Genomic DNA, 25,769 nt, shown 5'->3' with positions numbered 1-25,769 from the left:
CGTCTCAGTCAGAGACGGTACTCACCGATTGCTTCTGTGGTTGTCCAATGAGGTAATTCCCACGCACGGGCAAGGTACAGTCACAGTCTCTGCACGTCCAGCGATCAAGACTGATATTGACTGGACCGAACTGCCGTGCCATGCGGGGTGAATATGACAGTCAGTCAACCATCCGTTTTCAATTGTTGTACCATATTTTCGTCACGTGCTTCGTCGTTTTTACTAAGAATGGAGGACGAAAAATGAAGTGATATAGGAAGTGTTTTTGTAAAGTAAGATTGCTCACGATTGCTCGCATCCATTGTACTCTGATTCTCAACTAACATTAAAAACATGGCAGGAAACCACAATTTATTCACATGCCACAAGAAATTATGTTCAGTACTATATAAAAGGAATTATATACAGGGCTACAAATATGTTATATATTATAGAAATATTTTTGAATGTTTCATAAAATACCAAACATCACACAAAAATAACTACCTAAACATTTTAATCAGACAATAAAAAAATGTTGATTTAATCTTATAAAACAGTGATTCCCAACCGGGGGCGATATGGGGGGGTGATAGATACAAAACGCTCTGGCTGTCTTAATATAAGGGATGACGGCACCCAGTTACTTTCGATATGGAGACTCCTCCTCAAGCAGAGTAAATCACGGTTCCTTTCTTCCAGTAGCGCTCCTTCAATAAAATCTTTGTGCCAGTCCCCACCCATAGACTTGAGTTGCCGAAGTTGCCCAAAGAGGGAGTCGAAAACTCAACAGAGGAACATAGCAAAATTCGCCGCGGTCCAAACGATTTAAATTTAAAAATATCTTTAGAAAAGAGTGAAAAATTATAAACTTACCACATCGGAATTATTGTTATTGTTGACCATTTTGACTTTGGTGTCTGATTTGAAGCAAGGAACATCGGATTTTTTACATCTTTGCTGCAGAGCCAAAAAAGCAGGAAAAATGAGGAGAAGAGTCGTTCCATGGAACACGATCATAATCGCGCACTGTAAACAAAACACTCTCAACGCGGGTATGGGTAAAATTGCAGCAGCTACAAAAGCACCAGAGTTTATAAGAGCTGCGGATATAATATTAGGTCCTGTCCGTTTTAACACTTCCGCGGGTAACAGTTTTCGAGTATGAGTCGATAAAATAAGGAACATTTCACGCATAGCCAGTCCTACTGTTATAAAGGGTAACACTTGAGTACTTAAAAGGTTCATAGGAAGCCCGATCAGGCTACACACGCCAAGTGCAGCTGCTGTAGAGCTTGCTAAGACTAGAACACCTGTAACAAATAAAAAAAAAGTCAAAAATAATTCATTATTTACTTTTGGACAATTCTTACCTATGGAGGCAATTGGTGAGTGAGCAACCCAACCATATATACAAGCCACTGCCAAAACAATCCCCAACTTAAGCAGATCGGTGCGAGAATATTCCTTCAATAACTTGTTAACATTTGCTGTTGAAAAAGTGAAGAAAATGTATGAAGAAGCCGGATTACTTTTCGTCAACCGGTCAATTTCGTCCGCAAACTTTTTTTGCCATGCATTTAAAACTGTAGTAGCTTTTTCTTTACTCCAACTTATGTGATGTACCTTATAATTATCTGACCAAAACTCATACAGTTCGTGGTCTCCCATTAGTTGAACGACAGTTTGTAAAGCTTTGGCTTTCTTTATGTGACCAGTTTTATTTTTCTGAATCCCTCCTACTATGAGATCCTCTGGCCAATGCATGTATTTAGCAGCAAAACCATAGCAGCCACTGGTAAGCTCGGCTCCAATATCTGGTGGGTGAGTGTGGTTCTTATTAGGGGCAGTATCAGGGCATTCGGGATCTTTGGGGTTAAGGCAAGGTTTTTCCTGGTATCCCGTGGTGATTCCAGCACGCTTCAAATAATCTTCTAAAGAGTGGTAGTCGAATTGGGATTCTTTTAACTTTATTTGGGAAATTAGCTCGCTAGGATTTAGGTTGGTCCATTTTACTTGGTTACCTATTCCATACCTACAACAAAAACAAAATTTTAGTTCTTTTTTAATTTTAAAATGGACAGAGAAAATGATAATCAAATGTTACAGGTTGAAAATTACGAGCCGGCCCACAAACCTTGCTTCTGTTCTATTGTAGTACATATTTCTACACACACCCAAACCTTATATGGAATCACCTGAGATTTCTTATTATTTCGTGCGAATTTAAAAAAACGAACGCACGAAGTCAAACAATATTTATTTTAAAGCAGTTTAATAACAAATACATAACAATTAAATAAAGCAATAAAGTATTTAACAAACAAATTGAAATTAGTTGTTTTAAAGTCAATAGCATAAAAAATTTCAATGAAAACGAATAATGTTTAAATTGTTTTTGTTTGTGTTTTTTGGTAGTCAGTGTTATCACCTCTATAGTCCTTATGCAAGCTTCAGTTTGCGTGGGCACGCTCCTAATCAAATTTCAACATTTTGTTGTGGTAGGCTGCTCCATTTTTCAAGAGCAGCTTGTACTAGCCGTGAGGTGTTTTGTGAATTATCCTGGCGAGCTCTAATTTTTCTTTTAAGCATATCCCACAAATTCTCTATAGGGTTAAGTTCGGGTGAGCAAGCAGGCCACTCCAAACAAAGGATACCTTCTGCTTCAATGATGTCTCTAGTCACATTAATGGTATGTGGAGGTTCATTATCATGCAAGAAAATTAAATTTTCTCCTGTTGCACCTCTCCAGAGCCTAACTACAGGTTATCAACATTCCTGTGGGCAATTAAAGTTGATTGGGTGAAAATTAAAGGAGTTTTTTTACCGATCACAATTCCTCTCCAGAACATTACACTTCCTCTTGTATATTTGTAAACAGATCTGACAGTTTTCGTTCTTGCTTGTCTTCCTCGATCTCTAAGTACACGATTTCGTAGGCCATCTGATTTTACACAAATCCTGATTTTTTTCTGAAAATAGCTTCTTCTTCTTGCAGTACCGTCTCCTATCGGAGGTTGGCTACCATCACAGCAATCTTAACTTTGTTGGCTGCAGCTCTGAACAACTGTATTGAACTGCACCCATACCACTCCCTTAAATTTCACAACCAGGAAATCCTCCTACGTCCCACATTTTCCTGAAAATAGCACATTTGGTCAATTCCCAATGTTCCAGTTTTGGTGGTGAAGACACCAATTTAGGCGATCAATCTTGTGCTGCCTGGATAACTCGGGAACCCATAACTGTCTCCTGCTGTATACTTCTTGGCACGAACTCTTCTTCTTATCGTTTCAACTGAAAGAGTTACACCTGTAGCTTCTAAAAGCTGCCTTTGGAGCTGCAGGTGAGAAATGGTTGGGTGTCTTCCAGCTGAATGGACAATTAAACGATCGTGGCGAGCCGTTATTACTTTTTGGCGACTTTCCCTTGCTGCTTTATTTTTGAGCTTTCCTAGTCCTGTTACCTAGCATAGGTTTTGGACAGAACGCCCTGTGTTATGTCTAGCTCTACAGCTATGTCCCTCTGAGAACATTACTTGCTCCACAAGACCAATAATCTTTCCCCGTTATAAGTTCTATAACCCCATATGCCGCATATTTTCGTTTTTGGACGCAAAAGTTAGTTTATTTATTTTCGTTCAATTTGCAACTCAAGCAAATAACCTACCGTACCGAGCTGTATTATCTGATTGTCTTATAGATTTGTTTATTTTCAATAAAAACTTTTATTCTTCGCAACAATAACAAGTTTTTTCAAAAGAAATAAATATTACTTTGAAATACATGGTGATTCCATGTAAGTTTGGTTGTGTGTATTTAGTAGTTCTATTTACTATAAATTAAAGGTAATTTGACAAAATTATAGATGAGAACAAATTACACAAGTAATGTAAAGTAATGTAAATACAGAATATGAAGTATATAGTTCACAGTTTTATTGGCAGTGTTTTATAGGTTGCAGAAATTTACATGCATCAATTAAAATAGTTATGTGTTGTAAGCTAGAAGCGCTCAATGTACTCTACTGTATCAATAGTCATAATTTCGGCGCCAAATAAAGAACATTTTGGAATTAATTATAGGTGTCCTTCTTTCAAATGGCCCTAATTTGTATATTATTGCAATTGCATTAGTACATAAATCGAACTTTGATACTTAGGAATTCACGCCTTAGTATATTAAATAATTCCAATATTCAGTAGCGGTGCAATCGAGAACAAGTTGTGTGTGTTTCTTAACTAATTTTATTTTCAAAGAATTTTGCTGAAAATTGACGGAAAAAACGTAGCATTAATAAAGAACAGGGTCGCTAAAAGCGTGTATATTATTTTAAAATATGAAAAGTGACACTATGTTAATGGTAAAAATAAAAAACTCATACATAACTAACTATGGTATACGCATACAGCCAACTATTGGAATTTTTAAATTGATTTTATATTTTTGTAAAAATAAAACTGCTGAGGCAACAGGCAATTTAATTTTATTTAATATTAATTTTTGATATTTAAACCTTTAAATCGATAATAATTTGTTACATAAATCTCAACAAGTCTTGGAGGCCTGGAGCTAAAAATATCTTTGTTTTACTTCTTTTTTTATCCAATTATCCAACACTTTTTTATTTTTAGTTCTCAATGTTACTTCTTTGTCAATCTTCCCATATCCTGTTCTTCTACCTCTTTTTTTATATATCTTTGCTTCTTTTTTGTATTGGCTTTCTCCAGAGTACCATTTTCGACGTACTTCTTTTCCCATTCTGTCGATGTGTCCTAAATATCGTATTCTCTGCGCTTTCTTTACATTCGTTATTTTGGCTGTTATTTCGTTTACTATTTCTTGTTATATAGGTATTTCTATTACTTTGTGTTTATTTGCCAGTTCTCTAAAATGATTTTGCCAATGTGACATTATTTCCCTGTTTGATTTAGTTAGATATCTTCATCATTTTTCATACTTATATGAAAACAGTTCTTATTTATTTTACGAAATTGAAAGAGATTTGAACATCAAAACATCAGAAGCGTCGTTAAGAAGAATTCTTTGAAAGATGAATTTTCGTTGCAGGAGAGCACAAGATTACAGAAAAGTGTTGATTGAGAAGACCGAAATTAGGTTTTGAGAATTAAATACTTAATATTTGTCAAATTTATAGAAACGAAAACAGGCCCATTGTTACCTCGACGAGACATATGTACACAGTGGACATACTTTATCGAAAACTTGGACTGATAATTCTAGTAAAGGGTTACTGATAAACATTTGGAAGGGTCAAAATTTAATAATAGTGCATGCTGGTGATGAAATGGGATGATTCCAAACGCGATTTTAATATTCAAATCTGGTAGTAAATCCGACGACTACCACTTAGAAATGAATGCCAGGAATTACCTCAAATGGTTGAAGGACAAACTAATTCCAAATTTAACCCCTAACTCAATGGCTGTTTGCGATAATGCATCATACCATTCGGTACAACTGAATCTTGCGCCCAATAGTACCTAATTCAAGAAAAAATGCTATGATTGATTGGCTGATTTAAAAAAACAGCTGTATTTAGTAAATAGTGCACGCCAGTGTCAGTTCTTATACAATTGCTGGATGCACCAGAATATGCAAATTAGGGCATCCGAGATGACGGTACCTATACAAAAAAATTGGTTTTTTCGATCTAAAATATGGTTTAGAAAATTATAGTAGCTTTAAGGATAATTACTGTAAAGGCATGATAGTAGGTACATAGTAAAAAGGAGAGTAATTATAGTATGTACTATAATAATTATTGCATGGTTGCTAACACTGCGTAGATTGCCAAAGAACGTGGGTTCACAGTTGGGACAGCTTGTATATTAGTGCACCCTACGTAACCTACATCTGAATCTTATGTTTGTGCGTCCCAGTGTTGCCATACTTTTTTGTTTATTTTTTTCATAATTTCAATCAATGTTAAACGTACCTACAAGCATAATAGAATAATTTTATAAGAACGTTTAAATTGAACCCAATTTTGAAAAAATGTGAAAACTTTGAATTATCCACGTCCGTCTGTCTGTCTGTCCGTAAACACAACTCCTCCGTCATTATACCAGGTAGAATGATAAATGAGGTGTCAAATGAAAGTTTATAATCCGAGGATGGTACTAAAGGTAAGAAATTTGACCTAGGCTGTCTGTCCGTCTGACCGCGAATATAATTCCTTCGTCACTATACCAGGTAGAATAACAAATGAGATGTCGAATGAGAGCTTATAATCCAAGGATGGTACTAAAGGTGAGAAATTTGACCTAGGCTGTCTGTCCGTCCTACCGCGAATATAACTATTCTGTCACTATGCCAGGTAGAATAACAAATGAGGTGTCGAATGAGAGCTTATACAAGGATGGTACTAAAGGTGAGAAATTTGACCTAGGCTGTCTGTCCGTCCGACCGCGAATATAACTTCTCCGTCACTATACCAGATAGAATGACAAATGAGGTGTCAAATGAAAGCTTATAATCCAAGGATGGCACTAATTTTGAGAAATTTGACCTACGCTGTCTGTCCGTCTGACCTAGGACCTAGGTCAGACTGGACCTCCGTCTGTCGGACGGACAGACAGCCTAGGTAAAATTTCTCACCTTTAGTACCATCCTTGGATTATAAGCTTTTATTTGACACCTCATTTGTCATTCTACCTGGTATAATGACGGAGGAGTTGAGTTTACATAACATAATGACAGACGGACGTGGATAATTAATTAAACGTTTTCAAATTTTTTCAAAATTGGTGAAAACAACAACATAAAAAACTTGACTTAATTGGTGTTTTAAAACTATTTTTTAAATGTAAAGACTGAAAAAGTTTTGTACACACTTATGACAACAGGTGAACAGGGAAAGTGTACTTTTGAAGTGTGTAAAACATAATATAATTCCTAGCTGAGCGCTTTCGGCTTATAAAGCCTTCTTCGGAGCTATGCTACAATAGAAAGGTCTCTAATGAATAATTAATCTTAGAATTCAAAAGTTTAACTTACGTCAAAAGGTTCAAAATACCACTATGAAGAGAGATGGAACCCATGTACGATATACAAAAAATACTTCTATTACTTGTGCAGTTTTTTTAATGATGGAAAAAATGATGGAATATTTTTTAAATGCAACTTTATGTAATGTGATAGTATGAAAAAATAGAGGATATGACAACGGTATTACATGTCAAGCTCGGATCCAATGCCAAAATAGGCACATAAATATTAGGGTGCACTAATATACAACCTGTCCCACAGTTGTATGTATAAAGTATGCACCACTATTAATTTATTCGGTAAGACCCAATGCTGTAAAAAGTAAGTACGTTGTGTTGTCAAGTAAGCGAGGCGTTATTATACATTTAAAAGTCGTAGAAGAAGTACAGTGTGTAAAACATGGTTGCAACAAAAACCTGCGCTTTCACCTCCATATTTGCGCACTAGGTACTGAATATACTATTACATATATTATATGTATGTTATTATGTACTCACATTTATTTTAGTAAAGGATCCTTTTCCTATGTGTATCATACATACATAATACACAACAGGTACTCTCCCTGAGCCTATGTGTATGGATTTGATACACAAGAGTAGAACTTATTCATGCGACAAAAAGTGGCCAGGCTATGACAACTTATGAGATTAAATGGGCCCAGGAGTTACAAGTGTTAAAAAATATTTTTTTATTAGGTACTTTTTTTGCTTCCAGTTTTTTGAATATTTAAATAGTTTCCTCTTTATCGGCTAAACCAATTAAGTGCTTACTTTACAGTGTATTTACAAAGAAAGAGCAACATCAAATGAGCAAATGAGGGAACTACTTGGGTGGCCTTAAAATCAAAACAACTTGAACGACAGCGATGTGATAATCAATCATGAAGAAATTTACCTATTTTTGGCTAGAGCTCCAGCATACCATCAATAAAGCTGACACATGCAAACCGTATTGTCTGTATCAAAGTAGTTATGCTAATTTTTATGTATTTTCCTGTTGTAAATAATATATACAATTATTCATATAGCACAATACAGACACTAAACAATCGACGTTCAGTCGTCATTTCACAGGGTCGGCTTCAAACAAAACTACCAAATAAAATTAACTACATTGTGTGTATACAATGTGTATGTAAATATTTACATAAATTCACTATTTACCAGTTTAAAAATATTTTGCAGAGGGACAATTTTGTCAACTTTCTTCTTATTCACATGCCTCATCCTTTCAAGGACATTGGCAATCATCATGGCCCATTTTACTCTGTCTGCAACGGTTCTGAAGAGTTATATTGTTTCTGCACTCCAATGCTTTAAATTTCTCAATCATGACGTGCGTCCTCTTTTCGGTTCTCTTTTTCCTTCCACTTTCCCTTACATAACTAATCGCATCTCATATTTTTCATTTCTTATTAGTATTTATTTACATTAAACATTATTTATTTAACGTCATTAAAACGTGATTAAATATATTCTTTAGTATTTTATTTACTTCTCGGAAGTAGGTACTATTATTGCGATTTTCCATAAAATCCTAACCACAGAAGATTATGCATAATGAGTAATGAGTGAATTTCAATAATTTGATTATTTAGTGGTTAATGTATCAATACGCATTTAACCAGTGCGTACTTCCGGTGCTTACTTATGGAGCTGAAACACTGACATTGACTAAAACATCAATAAGAAAATTACAAGTAGCACAACGAAAATGGAAAGATCCATGCTTGACCTAACTTTAAGAGAGAGAATACGAAATGATGAGTTACGGCGAAGAACTGGAGTGGAAGACATTATAAAGGGCATTACGAAGTTGAAGTGGAAATCGTCAGGACACGTCGCAAGACAGAGACAACAGATGGACAAGGAGGATCTTAGAGTGGCGGCCAAGGGTGGACAAACGAAGTCGTGGAAGACCACCTACCAGATGGACCGACGATATTAAGAGAATAGCGACAAACTGGATTGCAGCTGCCCAGGACAGAGAAGGGTGGAGACATCTTGAGGAGGCCTATGTCCGACAGTGGACAAATTTGGCTGTGTGATGATGATGATGAATGTATCAAGCAAAATACTCCCAAAATGCTACAGCCTCAAAACACCCACAGAAAGATTAATTTCGTAATTTAAAATGTCAAATAACAACTGCTACCAACGAATATAATACAGATCTTAAGATTCTATATTCGTTGCTGCTACTAACTAGGCAGATCAACGTTCTCCGTCTTCCGATACCCGTTCACCATTCCTCTCTGTCCGCACATTGATCCATTTGCAGACCTCTTTTATCCATGGCTTTGTTTATTCCTTCTTGCCAACTTTTCCTCGGTCTCCCTCTTCTTCTTCTACCTTGCGGTTTCCAGTTTTGTACTTGTTTTGTCCACTATAATACTATACGATATTAATCAATAAAGGCAAGGTACAAAACTACAAAAACGTCCAAAAACTAAACGTAGGATCACACAGAAACAGATACTGCAGAAATATAATTAGACAAGGTACACAAAATACACCGAGAAATAATAGAGAAATGTATATAGCTTTTCAAATAATAATAAAAAAAAAGGAAATGGATGACTGACGAGATTGTGAGCATGATGGAAGACCATAAGAATATCATGGCAGATTATCATGCTCGAATCGTTTCCAGCACGTAGCGTAGTCTCCGAAAAACCTGATTTTACAAAGAGGTGTCTGATACGATACGTTCCGGACAGTGTGAATTGTTCATATTTAAAACCATTAAAATCAATATTTTTCGGAAACTAAACGCTACGTGCTGGAAACGATTCGTGCATGATAATCTGCCACGACCTTTAGAATGAATACAACAATATAAATAATGAAATAAAAAACCAACTGCCAAAATTTGATTATTCGGGTTTCGTGACGCTTTGGGAACAAGAGATGTCCTTTTTGTCTTACAAGTACTATATCACATATGCAGGGATGTAAATTGCGAAATATACATATGCTTTATAGATTATCAAAAAGCATTTGATAGATTACAACACGTAAATTTAATAAAATAAAAAAAGCCCAAATCAAAATAGAAGATTAGTTAACTGATAAAATCACAATAGAACGAGAAGTACGACAGGGATACATTTTATCCTCTCTGCTATTCAATATTTATTCTGAATATGTCTTTAGGGCAGCTCTGAAAGGGTCCAAAAAGGAATACATATTATTAAACGGTTAATGACAGGATAATGGCTGAATTAAAAATGCGCAGATGCCACTACAGTTTTTGCAGATTTTTTGCTCCTCTAACATTCAAAGTGCCTTGGTTTGTTTATTTCTAGTGCATCTTTATTGTGATTTTAGTATAGATATATCAATAAATTAATTGAAAACCAACTGATAAATCTAAACTAAACAAAACAATTAGCAGTTCAAAAATAGAAACTGTGACAGATTTTTCTACTGAATGCATTTGCATATCGGCACCTTTAAAGCTGTTTATTTTTAAAACGTATTCATGAGAGATCAACTTCCAAACGTTGCGTCACTTCTCCCCATTTGTTTTACAAGCGTGTACTACTTGGGAGGGAAAATGTAAAAATCTGAGATTACAAATAATTTTTATTGCAAATGGGTGTGTGGTCTCAGTGAATGTAAGGAACTATAAAAATTTACATTTTTAATTAATAGCATTCCAGTTTGCGGTCTACTGAAATTCACAAGGTATATGGGTGATTAGACCTAGGTATTATTAGATGATTTTATTATGAGCCGCTAATTATGCCGGTTTTATTTGTAAGTAGTAAGTGTTTTATTTTGTGACGTAAGTTCCTTTAAACAGTTGCTACAGCGGTATCTACTGTAGATCTTAGTACAGAGATCATTATCAACATATTTGCCTTTATGCTTATAAGACGTCATTTTGCTTAATTACATCTCTATAAATGTTTCTTATCGTGAAATTGTATACCCATATCGATCTCTTTTACATATCTGTTTCTTCCGACTATCTAACACCACGTTTTTTTTTAATTACCTTTCTTACTTCTTCATTATCGACATTTAGCAAATCTTCGTGTTGGGTGTTTCTTACCTCGTAGTGCATTATTGCATTAACCTATACCCTATACCCCCATTTTCATATCGGTAGATTTTGCATTTAGACTTTCTGCCAATATCTTCTTCTTCTTCAGCCTGTGTTCGTCCATTGATGGACATAAGCCTCTTCCATTTGCTTAAATCGATTTCCACTCTTGGCAATTCTCATCCACTGTTTTCCCAAGTAGCACCGAACGGGTTTATTAAGTCTTTTAAGGATGCTTTAAAACTGTAGAATAAAACTAAAATTAAAACCATTTGGTTTTTAAGTAAACCTTAAGGTTGCAATAAAACCGCTTTCAGCATAAAAGGGCCCACTCTGAAAGAGGTCAATAAAACCAAAAATAAAAACCTTTTTAAAACTTTGTTTTCTTAAGCAACTGGTTTTAACGCTGCTGTGAAGGTGCTTTTAAAACCATGTTAAAAGACACTTTAAGTGCAGACAGTTTTATAGCAAACTTAAAAAGGTTTTTTAAATGGAGACTTTTAAAGTCAATTTACCATATTAAATGATTCTTTAAACCCATATATCCCATGATATGGGCCAACAAGTTTTTACATGTATTATGATAGGTAGATACGTATTTGTAACCATACAATAATAAAAAGTAATTGGTTATTTCTGACTTTCAAGGTAGAAAAACACTTGCGCACCCAACTTTATTGATAATGTTAACAAAAATAGGTCTAAATAACTCACGCCCCCTAAAATTTCTGACTTTTGACGATTAAAAAATAAAAAAAAATTAAATCCGAAAAATATTAATTTGAAAGAAAAATAATTTTATCTACAATTTTAATGTTTTAATGTTAAAATAAATCGAATTTATGTCTTTAAGACGCTTATTTATAATTTTTATGTAAGCCTTATATTGTAATCTATCATGGCTTTCAGCATCTCCAGAAAACAATATGGCCGAAATCCAAATAAAACTATTTGGTCTATCGACAGAGAATTGTTAAGATCAAATGGTTTTATTTTATACCTTTCCAAGAGTATATATCCTACATAAAAGCAAGGTTTTAATGTGAATCTAACCTAAAATCGAGGCGTCGTAGTGCTGTGTGTGTATTTTTCTTTTAAAATGACCAGTTCGTTTATATTTTAAGTACAGCCGAACCCGCTTATTGGAATAGCCTTGGTGTCAAGCAAAAGTATTCGTATAACGGGGTTATTCTAATAACAGATCATTGGATGCTAGTAGAAACGTTTGGCGACCTCAAATTTCTATTCCGTAAACCGGGATGTTCCTATAACAGGTATCCTAATAAGCGGGTTCGACTGTACTTGCGACTCATTTCTTCCATACTAACTGTACTTCCACTTCTGTTTCGCTCTAAAACAAATAGTCGACCATTTTGGATATGAAAGATATGGAGTTTAGTATTATTGTTTCTAACAAGAAGCATAGTTTAGTCTTTACGGTAACCAAATTGATTCAGTTAAGAGCGTTTTATGAAAGCAACTTTAAAGAAAACTAAAAAAAAATAGTTTTAAGGCATATGTTTTACTGACACAATAGTCTTGAGATCAAGTAGTTTTAATAATAGGTTTTATTAGTCATATTAGGAGAATCTTTAAAACTGCAATAAAACTAAAAGGTAACAAACTAGTATCTAATAAAACCAAACAGTCCGGAAGTTTTTCATAAAACTGATTAGTTTTAAAGTGAACTGAGAATAAACCATTTTAAAACTACAATAAGACAAATTATCTATTAAGATTAATTAGTCTTATTTGATACTCTTATTAGATACTTTAAAACTAGTAACAAATGCGTAACAGTTTTAACACTACATAGAAAGTCGGGCTTAGCTTACCTACCTAGAAAGCCGGAAGGGATCATTTTGGCCCCACGTTCTTTAATCAATTAAAACTCAGTTTAAAGAAATTAAATCTACTCTAGACGATCGAATCTGATTTTATTTTTTACTTTCATTGTTTAACACATTCGCTGCCTATCAAAAACATTCGGAACACCATACAGTTTGCAGTTTTTGATATTTGCCACACATTGCCTTGTTACAGCCGCGGCAATGATTGGAAGTATGATTTCCTTTGCAAAATATTTTCAACTGATATTTTTGTCGTTTTTGGATAGTAACAGTGATAGTTGTTGGTAGACCTGGTGTTGCTAGGCGTAGGTCCAGATTTCGGGAAGCAAGGTATGGGCCACATAATTCTTCACACAGCCGAAGAATAAACTTACAAAGACTGAGTCTACTTCCAGTTATTTCTTTATAAATAATCCATGCATTTATTGCTTCCACGTCAAGAGTATTATAAAACACGTACAAAGGCCATCGTCTTGAAGTTACTTTTGTAGTATAAAGACGCGTCATTTGGTCCTCTACACCCACAATTGTATCTTTGTGTTCACTTGTGTTCACCAACAATTTTATCTTTATTACGTAGATGATCAGTACCAGTATAAGGGTATAACCATTTACAATAAACATACATAAATATAATTTTACCCATCCGACAGGAATTTGAAAGAAAGGCTCGTCGAATTTCCCAGAAAACGATAATAACTTACACAGGGCCAATTTGGCCCCTTTAGACTTCTATGGTAGATTTGTTAGAAAAACCATTCATTTAATAGATTTAGTAAACAATATTTTTTTGTGTTAAATAAGTCTTTGTATCAAAATATTAAAAGTCATAAAATATGAAATTATTATTGCCTCAAATAAAAAACTACAATAACTTCAAATCGCAACAGGGGCCAAATTGGCCCCTCTAACTTTCTAGTGTTAAATTTCTGGCAGTATATCTACAAGGTAACTTTAAAACCATTATCTTCTTATTTACCACAATAAAACCTTTATAAACCTTAAATAAAACTAAAATGTTTTTATTGTGCTACTTGGGTTGTTTGATATCATCTGCCCACCTCTTCTGTGGTCTGCCTACTCCTCGCCTGTTCTCTCTTGGTCTCCAGTTATACTCCTCTTAGTCTCCAGTCTGCCAATATACTAATTTGTAATTTTCTCCCTTCTGTCATTCCACTGACCTAAGTATTATTTATTTTATAATACTACCTACATCATAGTTGGTCATGCAACGGTTTTAGTTGGATATATCTTTCCTGTTTTACTAAAATATTTGAATAATACAATAATATCTCTCTGGTACCACCACTCCTTGTAGAGTGTTGTGTGCTTCTGCATTTCTATGCCAGTTATGTAATGCCCAACATTGGAGGACCCAAATCCGAAAGGAGCAGAACCTTACTCGGTGTTGTGCAGTCGATCGTCCCCTACGCGGCAGTAGTCTAGAGTGGGGAGACAAAGACACCAGCCTACAGATACATGACACGAACGGACAGAATAAGTCTGCTGCGCTGCGAGTGGCATGCGCCTAGAGAGCTGTGTCTACAGCAGCTTTAAGCCAAGCGTCCACAGACCCGCATCGTACGCAACGGATTTTAGTTTGACAATCGATAATGCGATCCGTACGATGCGGATCAGTGGACGCGGTTACATAAGTTTCTGTACAAGGCAAACTAAAATCCGTTGCGTACGATGCGTCCGATGCGTACCATGCGGGTCTGTGGACGCTTGCCTTTATGCGCCATCACTGGATGTGTTCCTCTGTATGTGTTGGTAGTGGAAAGAAAAGAGCTATATGAAAGAAGACACCTAGATATTACCAAGACCGAGAGAAGACAGAAAAGAGAAAGGTCAATTGAAATATGGAAAGAAAAATAGAACAACACAGAGGATGTGGCTCAGTAGACAAACATGCTGATCCCGAACCTAAGAGATTGGGTGGATTGTGGTCACAGGCGTCTGAATTATTTTCCTAAGGGCGCGTCAATAGTGCACGCTGGTTTCCGAGTCAGAAAGCCGAGTCCGTGTGCGAATAATCCTAATAACAGCGCGCAGGTGCACTTTGGACAGGCCCGTTTAAATACGAAGGATTATTTGCACACGGACTCGGCGCTGACTTCGGAAACCAGCGTGCACTATGGACGCGCAATAACGCAGGCGATCACAGGACAAGGGTGATTTAGGGTCTACCTCTCTTAGGTTTGAAAATACTGACACGGATGAATGACTCTACTGCGCACACCCGGACACTGTGATACATATCATGTTGGTGCAACAAATGGATAGTAGCAAGGAACATCAGAATAGAAAGAAAGAAATAATTGAGAAAATCATTGAAAAGAATGCAGCCAGAAACCTGTTAAGACAACCAGTCAGACGAAGACTTAGACGAAATACACCTAGCGATTTACCATCGCGATTTTAGTTATATATATGCCGTAATTCCCAGAGATAAACAGTTTTATAGCTATGTAAAATATTTGTAAAGAAAATGATTATAGAATCATTTTCTCCAAGTCACCTACACTAGTGGTCACAACATTTACTCATTTAACTTGTTTTACAGATTGTAAATAAATTGGGAGGTTAAATAAAGAAAAATGATGGAAAATAATGCAAGTCGGACTAGTATGCCAACTAGGTATATCCGTGTAGTAACCAAAAAGAAAGAAGAAAAGAAATACAGCTGGACCAACGGCAAAGGTAGGAGGGAAAGATGTAAGTTTGAATAAGAGGGAATAGGTAATAGGTTTTGATAACCTGTCTACAAAAACAAGGGAGATATACAACAATGCACAAACTACAGGGCTATAAAACTACTTAGCCACTCCATGAAAATATGGGAGAGAGTAATTGATAGACGGATACGTGAAGAAACCGAAATATCCGATAATCAATTTGGCTTTATGCAGGGCAGATCAACAACAGATGCAATTTTCATTGTAATGCAACTGATGGAAAAATACAGGAATAAAGAGACGAACGCTCATATGGTATTCATTGATCTTGAGAAAGCATATGATAGAGTTCCTCGAGAGGTTCTGTGGTGGGCACTCAATAAGAAAGGAGTCCCTGGCGAATATGTAAAGATTGTGAGAGATATGTATGAGGGAGTAACAACTAGTGTTAGGACAGGTGTGGGAGAGACTGATAAATTTCAGGTGAAAGTAGGATTGCACCAAGGCTCGGTGCTTAGTCCTTATTTATTCTCATTAGTTTTGGACCAGATAACAGCGAAACTACAGGGTAGTATTCCATGGTGCCTAATGTATGCTGATGATGTAGTGTTAATAGGAAATAGTGAAAGGGATTTAGAACAAAAACTGAAACAGTGGAGACAAGCTCTGGAGGAAAAAGGTTTAAAACTTAGTAGGACAAAAACAGAGTATTTGGAATGTTCATTTAAAGATGGAGTTACTACAAATAAAATGGTATCTTTGGATGGTGAAATGATTGTGAAAAGTAATAGTTTTAAGTACCTAGGATCGGTATTACAGAGTAATGGAGAAATAGATGGAGATGCATGCAGTAGAATTAGGGCTGGATGGATGAAGTGGAAAGAAGCGAGTGGTGTATTGTGTGAAGAAAAATTCCAATGAAGCTGAAGGGAAAATTCTATAAAACAGCCAAAGACCGGCTATGATGCACGGAACTGAATGTTGGGCAGTGAAAAAGAAAGAGGAACAACGAATGCATGTGGCGGAAATGAGAATGCTTAGATGGATGAGTGGAGTGACAAAGAAGGATACAATTAGAAATGAGTATATTAGGGGAAGTCTAGGTGTGGCACCAATTGATGCCAAAATGAGAGAGCATAGGTTAAGATGATTTGGTCATGTTCAACGTCGAGACGTTAATCACCCAATACGAAGAATAGCTGAAGTGCAGATTCCTGGAAGGAGTAGGAGAAGAAGACCAAAGAAGACCTGGGGGAGACGATTAGGCAGGACATGTTGGTAAAGGGGATTAACATTGATATGACCCAAGATAGAATTGTGTGGAGAAATGCAATTAGGGAAGCCGACCCCGCATAGGGATAAGGCAAAGATAATGATGAGGTAATAGGTTTTGATAAGAGGCGAACAAGTGAGTCAGACTGTGGGGAAGGAAGAAATACCCAGCTGGGAGTGATGCCGATAAAAAGGATAAGATAGTCTCCTTGCTGACAGTCTGTGGAAAAATGAAGGTAGTGTTGCGGAAGTGTTACTCGGCCTTACAGCGGCCATCCTGCTTTCTTCTAGAGCGAAGTATGTCAGAGGAGGGTCCTTTTAGCAGGTAGGCTCTCGACGTAGACTCGGCGATAAGGGAGTTTTAAAGTACCTCGGAAACTATCGCCAATACTACGAAGAAGGAATCCTGCACTGAAGTATGTCAGGCGGCGTCCTGGACTGAGATGTCTTTGGAAGATTTCAGACACCCCTTCCTCTATAAAGATAAAAAAAGGTCAGTAGTGTGAAATAGCTGACTGGCTAGCATGAAAGTTTCAGACAACAAACTAACAAATGCACAGACAATAAAGGAAGTGTTAATTTTGAAAGTAAACATTAGAGACAATATAAGGAACAAAAGTACGTACTAGAAGTAGATGTAAAGTCAGCAAAGCCGTAGAAGAAATTATGTCATAATAGACAAGTACTAAAGAAAAACTTTTACGTGTTTACTACAATACATGAATACATTCATGCTAGATGTCTTGACAGTTTTGACCAATTTAATGTCTAGTAACAGCAAAAAAGTTATTGTTAAACAGTAAGAAGTAGATAAAAACAACTTGGATAACTTAAATAACAGTATATCACACCGATAAATTGTAATATAATATTCTGCTTTAAGAACTTTGTTTTTGAAACATACAACTACGGCATCATGGTGTATTGTTTTTTTATTCTTTGGAATTTATACTACCTATAGTCTAAAAGCAGTTTTTATAAACACCTTTGTAGTTAAATATAACAACGGTACTTTACTGAATGTGCTATTTCTATTCAACTTATCAAACCTTGATATAGTAACTTTTTCTAGATTCTGAAATAATTGAAACAGCCAGTCTTAAAGACGAGTTCAGATCATATTTGTTCTGGAGGTTACAAAACTAATTGGTTAGGCTACGGCTCCACGGGCGAGAAATTGACGCTAGCAGTAGCAGTAAAATGAACTTAAGGTGGTATGACACAATGTTAAAATTTATATAGTTTTTAGGTACAGTTACCGTCACTATTTCAAAACCAATCTTCAACTTAGGGGTATGTACGTGAACTGTAGACTTTCTATTTTAATAGTATCTAGTTAAAATTTCCAAAGAACGTAGTATATTTTTTATAACTGTACTTAAAGGAGTCCATGTCATAACTTACTTAGTAACTTGTTGTAAAAATTTGTTTTGCATAATAATTTTTGAACTTCGGTAGAAAATAACTATCACAAACGATTAACTACGCAAAAAGCTTTATTTTAAACAAAATTGCATTGTCCGTACTGCCATAATTTTTAAATTAACTGTACCTAAAGGTAAAAATTATTGTTAAAAGCTCCAATCTGGGGATTTTGTTCATATTACAGCATTAAGTTGGCATTTTTCTAGTGATAAAATAGTTCCGCTGTCACTTAATAGATGAGAAGATGAATTCACGTGTCATTTAGTAGATGGCAGCAGTGATGTATTAAATGGCGACAGATGCGCGTTTGCCGGATTTTAAGAAAATCTGCAAACAATTGAAAACGAGTTTTGTAACCACGGAAATACGATGAATCACGCGGTTTTGTTTAGGAAAGTGGCCCCACCCCCTCTCAGTACACATTTTGGGCCTTGTTTGACTTTCAATCATGATTGTATAACGTCTCAGTGCCTTAACAATACAAATATACATATCTTATGCTTGAAACCGTGACGTTATACAAATGGTTGAAAGTTAAACGAGGCTCAAAATGTCTTAAAGTGTTTACTGGGGGATTATACTAGTTTTGACATAATACATAGATAACCTAAGCTCTAGTATGTTATGTGGGGCGTATCTAAAAACAATTTCCGTTTTATTCACTTTCTAGCAAATTTAATTTTTATAATAATGCATTGTTCGGATACAATTAGCTTTTTGTATTGTAAAGACGATGACATCGACATTTTTAGACACATTACACATGCCAATGGCCATTAGTATTTGTTGAGGCATTATCCTAATAAAAAAATTGTACACAAAACAATATTGTATAATCATTGATTAATTTATGTCAAAAATTTCCGTAAGTGAAAAAAAATATTGAAATTTACTGGAGTAATAATTAGATAAACCGATATGCAGACGATACAGTTGTGGTTGCTAGCAGTATTGATGAACTTCAGCATATTATGGACAGGGTACCTACAAAGAGCGAGTGAAAAAAGAGAATTTAACCTTCAACATAAATAAAACAAAAATAGACACTGGTGAGCAAAACTCAAAAACCTGCCAGACAATTGAAAATAAAAAACCAATTCAACACGTAGAATTATATGTATACCTTGGAACAGTCGTCAACTCGAAATGGGATCAAAAAACCGAAATATATTCAGAGTATAACCAGAACCAGAGCTACATTTAACATGAGAAATATATTCAATCATTGCGACATATCTGTCCCACTAAAAATATGGCTGCTAAAATGCTATGTATTTCCAGTCTTGTTGTATGGAGCAGAGCTGGACAATAACGGAAACATTATCGAAAAAGCTAATGTATTCGAAATGTGGATGTACCGACGTATCCTCAAAATATTCTGGACGACTCACACCACCAACGAATAGGTATTTCGCCGAATGGGAAAACAAAAAGAAATATCTTTCACAATTAAAAAACGAAAACGTGAACACCTCGGTCATATATTATGAGACATGATAAATATCGTATACTGCAGCTGATAATATAGGGTAAAATAGAGAGTAAACGTGGACCCGGAAGAAGAAGACACTCATGGCTTCAAAACTTACGCCAATGGTTTGGACTAACATCGATCGAGTTATAGACACGCTGTAAACAAAATAAAAATTGCTATGATGATAGCCATCTTCCACAACGGACAAGGCACATGAAGAACAAGAATTAGAAATGAGATGAAAATGTAAAATTTTCCAAGGAAAAAAACTTCCCGTGTTGACATTCCAACATACAAATCAATGGTATCACCCTTCAGAGCTCCCAAAGCTTCATATACCTGGGCACAGAGCTAAACAGTCAGCTAGATCACTCAAAAAAATTAGAAGACGCATTGAAATAGCAAGATCTGGCTTCATGAACATGCTTAAAATGCTCTGTAACCCCAAGCTATCAGTCACAATAAGATTGAAACACTAAAGTGTTATGTGTGGTCTCTATTACTATATGGCTGTGAGACCTGGACATTAAAACAGTATGATGTCAACAAACTGAATTCATTCGAAATGTGGATGTACCGCCTAATGCTAAGAATAAGCTGGACCACCAAAACTACAAATGAAGAAGTACTGGAAATAATGAACACACGTCCTCATCTGGTCAATACAATCAAAATTAGAAAGACGTCATATCTAGGACACATAATGCGCCATAGGGAATTTAAATAGCTTCAGGTAATATTAGAAGGCAAAATCGAAGGTAAAAGGGGTATAGGAAGAAAGAAAAAATCTTGCTTCCGAAACATCAGAGATTGGACCCACACAACAGGGAATGACTTAATTCATCAAGCCCAGAGCAGAGAGAAATTTGCCATATTGATCGCCAACCTCAATAGAGAAGGCACTTAGGAGGAGGAGGACAACGCAAGAGACCCTAAGAGGTAGTTTTCTGTCACGATTAAACCCCGATTAGCTAACCAGGACATAAAATACTGGTCCTAAAGCTCAAAGATAGATAGAAAGTAACTTGTGAAGTGGTTACGATTGATTTGATTTAAGATGATAATTGGGGGTGATTTCCCGAGGTTTTTGACCAAAAAAAAAAGGGACCAACTATATTTTGAGCATTTGCTTATTTTATTGATGCTACAAACTAAAAAAAAAAAAACAAAAATAAATATTTTTTAAACACTTTAAAAAAGTTTTGAGTTTTCCCCAAAAAAGTGCATCATTTTTTGGTTATTTCACGTTGAAATATTCACTTTGAAATTTGGCGGATATGAAACTATTTTTTATTAGCTACAACTTTATTTCAACTGAGTCCATAGAGTTCATAATATATAGACCTGGATCCCGCGTACCTAAAAAAAGTTGATTAATAGGAAGCTGAAAATTTGTTAATAGCTTAACGGTGTCTAGTCGGACAAACTTTGATGTATGGTAACACTGGAACAGGGGAAGTTTTATTTGTGGAACAGCTTAAAAATTTGGAACGTAAAACTACGTGGGACTACGAAAACGTTCCATGCATTGTGTCGGACAGAACTTGATTGTTAGCATTGATTTGTTAGCATTTCATTAAACTTTCATGTAAAAATCAGACTGGTGTTTATCACCAAACTGTACATTTTAATGAGTGGAACACGAAGAACATGCCAAATGACAGTAATCAAGTCGGTTGTTTAGCAGTCTGATGTTTGCATGAGAGTTTAATGAAAGGGTAACAAATCAATTGGATGTTCTGTCCAACAAAATACCTGGGACGTTTTCGTAACCCCCTGTTACGAAGTTCCCCTGTTCCAGTGTTCCCTCCCGTACATCAAAGTTTGTCCGACTAGACACCGTTAAACTATTAACAAATTTTCAGCTTGCTATTAATCAAGTTTTTTTGGTACGCGGAATCCAGGTCTAATACACCATTTTTTTATACTTTTTTAGAAGCTACATATTTTTGCTAAGAATATTTTTTTCGGATAAAATACTTATTTTTTGAGTTATTTGTAAAAGCCGCCTAAAAACGTGTTTTTTACTCGCAAATAACTCGAATATTAATTTAGTGAAAAAATCCTATAGAACAAAAGTTTCTTAGAATTAATCAGTTTATCCATTTTCAGACTTATTTTGAACGTATATTTTTTCACCCCCCGAGATGGAATAAAACTCACCCTCGGGGCAAAATCTTACATCGGCACACTATCACTTTTCTTGGTTGACATGTTACCTATCTGTATGCCAAATTTCATGTTAATCCAAGCGATTATTTAAAATTTAGAGCAAAAAGTGTGATTTAATGTATATATTTACTACATACTTGTATTTCAAACAATTGCAAATTTCTGTATCAGTTTAAAATAAAAATTTTTGACCAGGTAAAGAATTAATAATTGTCACAAAATTACAAATCACATTATTACAAATATAATCTAAATACAATAAGTGATAAAATATTTCCAAATGAAACGTTTTGTATCTATTAGCATTGTTTAAAAAAAGATAAAAATTTGTCTAGTTATACAATGCTATCTATTAATAGTAAGAATTTACCATTTCCAGGTAAAGAATAATTAAACACCCTCATCACTGTAAATACAATACAAGTACGATTGAAAGCGAACAGTACCGATCGATCGGTAACGATCATAAGTTCTATTTAGTACGTGGCAACAACGCCGTCGTTAATAGAATTAAAATTCGTCGTTATTAAAATGTTCGAATATATATACGTGCTGCCATCTACTGAAAGAATTGTTAAACGTTTAGTTCCTATGATCACCAACCATTTTGACTGTGGCGTTTACATACCCCCTTAAGGTTCCGCGGAACGGAATGGAAATAGCCGAACTGAACCGACTACGCCCAAGTCCTGTAGTCGGTACAGTTCGGCTACTCCTGTTCCGTTCCGCGGAACCTTAAGTTCATTTTACTGCTACTGCTAGCGTCAATTTCTCGCCCGTGGAGCCGTAGCCTTAGAGTTAAAAATTGAGTTCAAAAGAACGTTAGGCAGGCACATCAAAGAAACAGGAAACGTGAAATATGAAAGGTGAAACATGAAACAAATAAATTGTAAAAAAAGTAACCGTTTCATGTGATATGCTAATTATTGATGAAACAAAAATAAAATGTGTATAGTTTTAATTTCTCTTTAATTGCTTTTTAATATCAAAGAAACGTGAAACATAAAACGTGAAACATGAAACAAATAAATTGTGAAGAACGAAACCGTTTCATGTTATATAGTGTAGGAAACAGAGGTTGAACTTCGCAAACTCGACACAAGTCCGGTTTTATTTTTTTTCTGGTATATCAAGGGGTTCTTATTATGAGACTACACCCTTTAAAGAGATGAAAATGGGTGTTCCGGGGCGAAATCTTTTAAGAAAAAGTTAGTCTCATAATAAGCACCCCTTGATATACCAGAAAAAACAAATAAAACCGGACTTGTGTCGAGTTTACGAAGTTCAACCTCTGTTTCCTACACTAATATACTAATACTAATCAAAGAAACAAAAATAAAATTTGCGTAGTAAATAATGGAAAATGATGATGACGAGGTCGTTGCTGTTGTGGCAAATCTTTTATTACTGTCCAAAAATCATAACCATAGTACAAAATATTTGGGTGCAAACGAATTAAATAATCATCTTGCTAAAGGACATCGCACACATCTTATGGAAAATATAATGTCACTCAAATTCAATAAAATTTATACGAATAGATTCGTTTTAAATTAACTGTCAATTCTTATCATTGCGCCAACTCTTAATTATGATTAATTACGGCGCAAATTGCAATTAAAGTTTATCGAAATCACATTTTTGGAGTCTATAAACGTGTCAGTTATAATCACTATTGCTCTGGGTGCTATTAAAAACAGCTTAAACCCCGCTGGGCCTAAGCGGATTAGTGAAACTATTATAATAAGATGCTTAAGAGCTCGAGAAGATTTATGAACTAACTATAATTTGGGTATTTTAAAATATTTTTTCTCTCTCTAACTTATGTACCTACCCATTTGATTTCAGATTGATTTCTGCTCTTATTATTGAAAATTAAGAGTTGGCGCAATGATAAGAATTGATCGTTAAATTGAAACGAATATATTCATATAAATTTTATTGAATTTGAGTGACATTATATTTTCCATAAGATGTGTGCGATGTCCTTTCAATAATTTTATAGAATGAGTATTCAAACATTTATATTGTTTTATTGTGGGTCCTGGTTAAAAAAAACGATATTTTCTTGTTACTGTCTTTTCGAGTACCACTCCAGGTTATAATTAGACAACTCTTAGTTCTGCTCCACCACAGAAACCAATGCAATATTAAATTCTTGGTCGGCATTCATTTTACGCACGTAATTAATTATTCAAAACAATGAAACTGATATCAAAAAATAGAACACGTCCTATTTCATGAAACACGTTTCAAGAAGATAAAAATGTGTGTGCATGAATCACACTCGTTTCATAGATGGGCGGACGTCTATTTGTTTAGCAGTGTTTTATTTTCCATGAAACGTGTTTCACGTTTGATGTTTCTTTGGTGTGCGGCCTCCCGAAGATAAAAATGTTTCACACGCATGAATCACACTCGTTTCATTGGTATGCGGACTTCTATTTGTTTAGCAGTTTCATTTTCATGAAACGTGTTTCACGTTTCATGTTTTACGTTTCATGTTTCTTTGGTGTGCGGCTTCCCTAGAGTTGAGTATTACAATAATTATTAATATTATAATTAATGCATTGCTGATTGTAACGATTTCACGGTACTTAAGAAAAGGATTCGATACAGTGGAATGGAAGAACATAGTTCGGTAGTAAATGAACATTGTATATTGATATATTATTACTTCATATCGTCATTCCTTCATTTGATATGTTTTATTTTAATACACATTTATTTGTTTCGCTGTTATTTTAAAAGTTATATCTGGTATGCTTTCCATTCATCTCACAACAAGGGAGAAATAGATCGTACGCTGATGGAATTGACTACTTACCACATGTGAGAGCTGCCATGCATATGGGGTCAGATTAGCGTTTCCCAACCGGTGGGTCGCGACCCACTAGTGGGTCGCGGGCGGATTTCAGATGGGTCGCGGCGTGGCTCTTACAGTAGCTGAGAAGCGTAGAGTGACCGTGTTCTTTATTTTATTCTATCATCATGGGTGAGGGATGGGTCGCAAATATGAAAAATCATCAGAAGGTGGGTGGCCAGACATACAAGGTTGGGAAACACTGGTCAGATGAATGATTAGATATGGGGCAAATAAATGAAAGACAGAAAAAATAAAAGCGAAATGCTGCAATAGACTAATTCCAGAAGCAAAAACTTGATATAAGTCTACACGTAACTGTACAAACTATTTATCCAATTCATGATGGACTAAAAGTCGATTCATATTATACGTTTTCGGCACGTAGCGTAGCGTTTCCGAAAAATATAAAAACCTGTTTTAACAAAGAAGTGTATGATACGATACGCTACGTATAGTATGAATAGTTCATATTTAAAACCATAAAAACAATATTTTTCGGAAACGCTACGCTACGTGCCGAAAACGTATAATATGAATCGACCTTAAGAGCCACCGTCGGAAAAACAAGAAGTATTGACAACTGGTTCTTTAATATAATTATTTCCTATGCTTCCTCGACCACCGTACCGGCCATCTGGCTACTGATACAGGTTGCGTTCATTACTGCGCAGCACACCTGTACAGGTAAATATATTGAATTTAAAATTATTTTAAGACGAAAAATTTTTTTGTCATTACTTTGTAAACATTATTAGAAATATGAATTATAATTTCTGTGGTTTAAAAAGTAATGACAAAAACATTTTTGTCTTAAAATAATTTTAAATTCAATATACAGGGTGATTGATTTGATTAGTGTGATAAAGCTCAGTAGATCCGCTATAGTAATATGTAGATATAATCGATTCACTAATCTGAGACACAACTGTCTACACTACAATCACAATAAAGATGCACTAGAAATAAACAAGCACGAGGAGCACTCCCAAA

At 35.3% G+C, this 25,769-nt stretch overlaps 1 protein-coding gene across 1 annotated transcript in view; it reads right to left on the bottom strand.

Moving 5' to 3' along the window:
- Positions 1 to 25,769, bottom strand: part of LOC114339544 (protein patched) — a 195,185-nt gene that overhangs the window by 12,412 nt on the left and 157,004 nt on the right. Inside the window, exons 4-5 of the mRNA XM_028290197.2 lie at positions 1,353 to 2,014; positions 856 to 1,292 (exon numbers count right to left, since the gene is read on the bottom strand). Coding sequence (XP_028145998.1) covers positions 856 to 1,292; positions 1,353 to 2,014 — 1,099 coding nt within the window. The remainder of the gene's footprint in view (positions 1 to 855; positions 1,293 to 1,352; positions 2,015 to 25,769) is intronic.

Source organism: Diabrotica virgifera, chromosome 10, assembly GCF_917563875.1.
Source record: "Diabrotica virgifera virgifera chromosome 10, PGI_DIABVI_V3a".
Lineage (NCBI taxonomy): Eukaryota > Metazoa > Arthropoda > Insecta > Coleoptera > Chrysomelidae > Diabrotica > Diabrotica virgifera.
The sequence above is the reverse complement of the archived record's forward strand: the minus strand, read 5'-3'. Positions and strand labels throughout refer to the sequence as shown.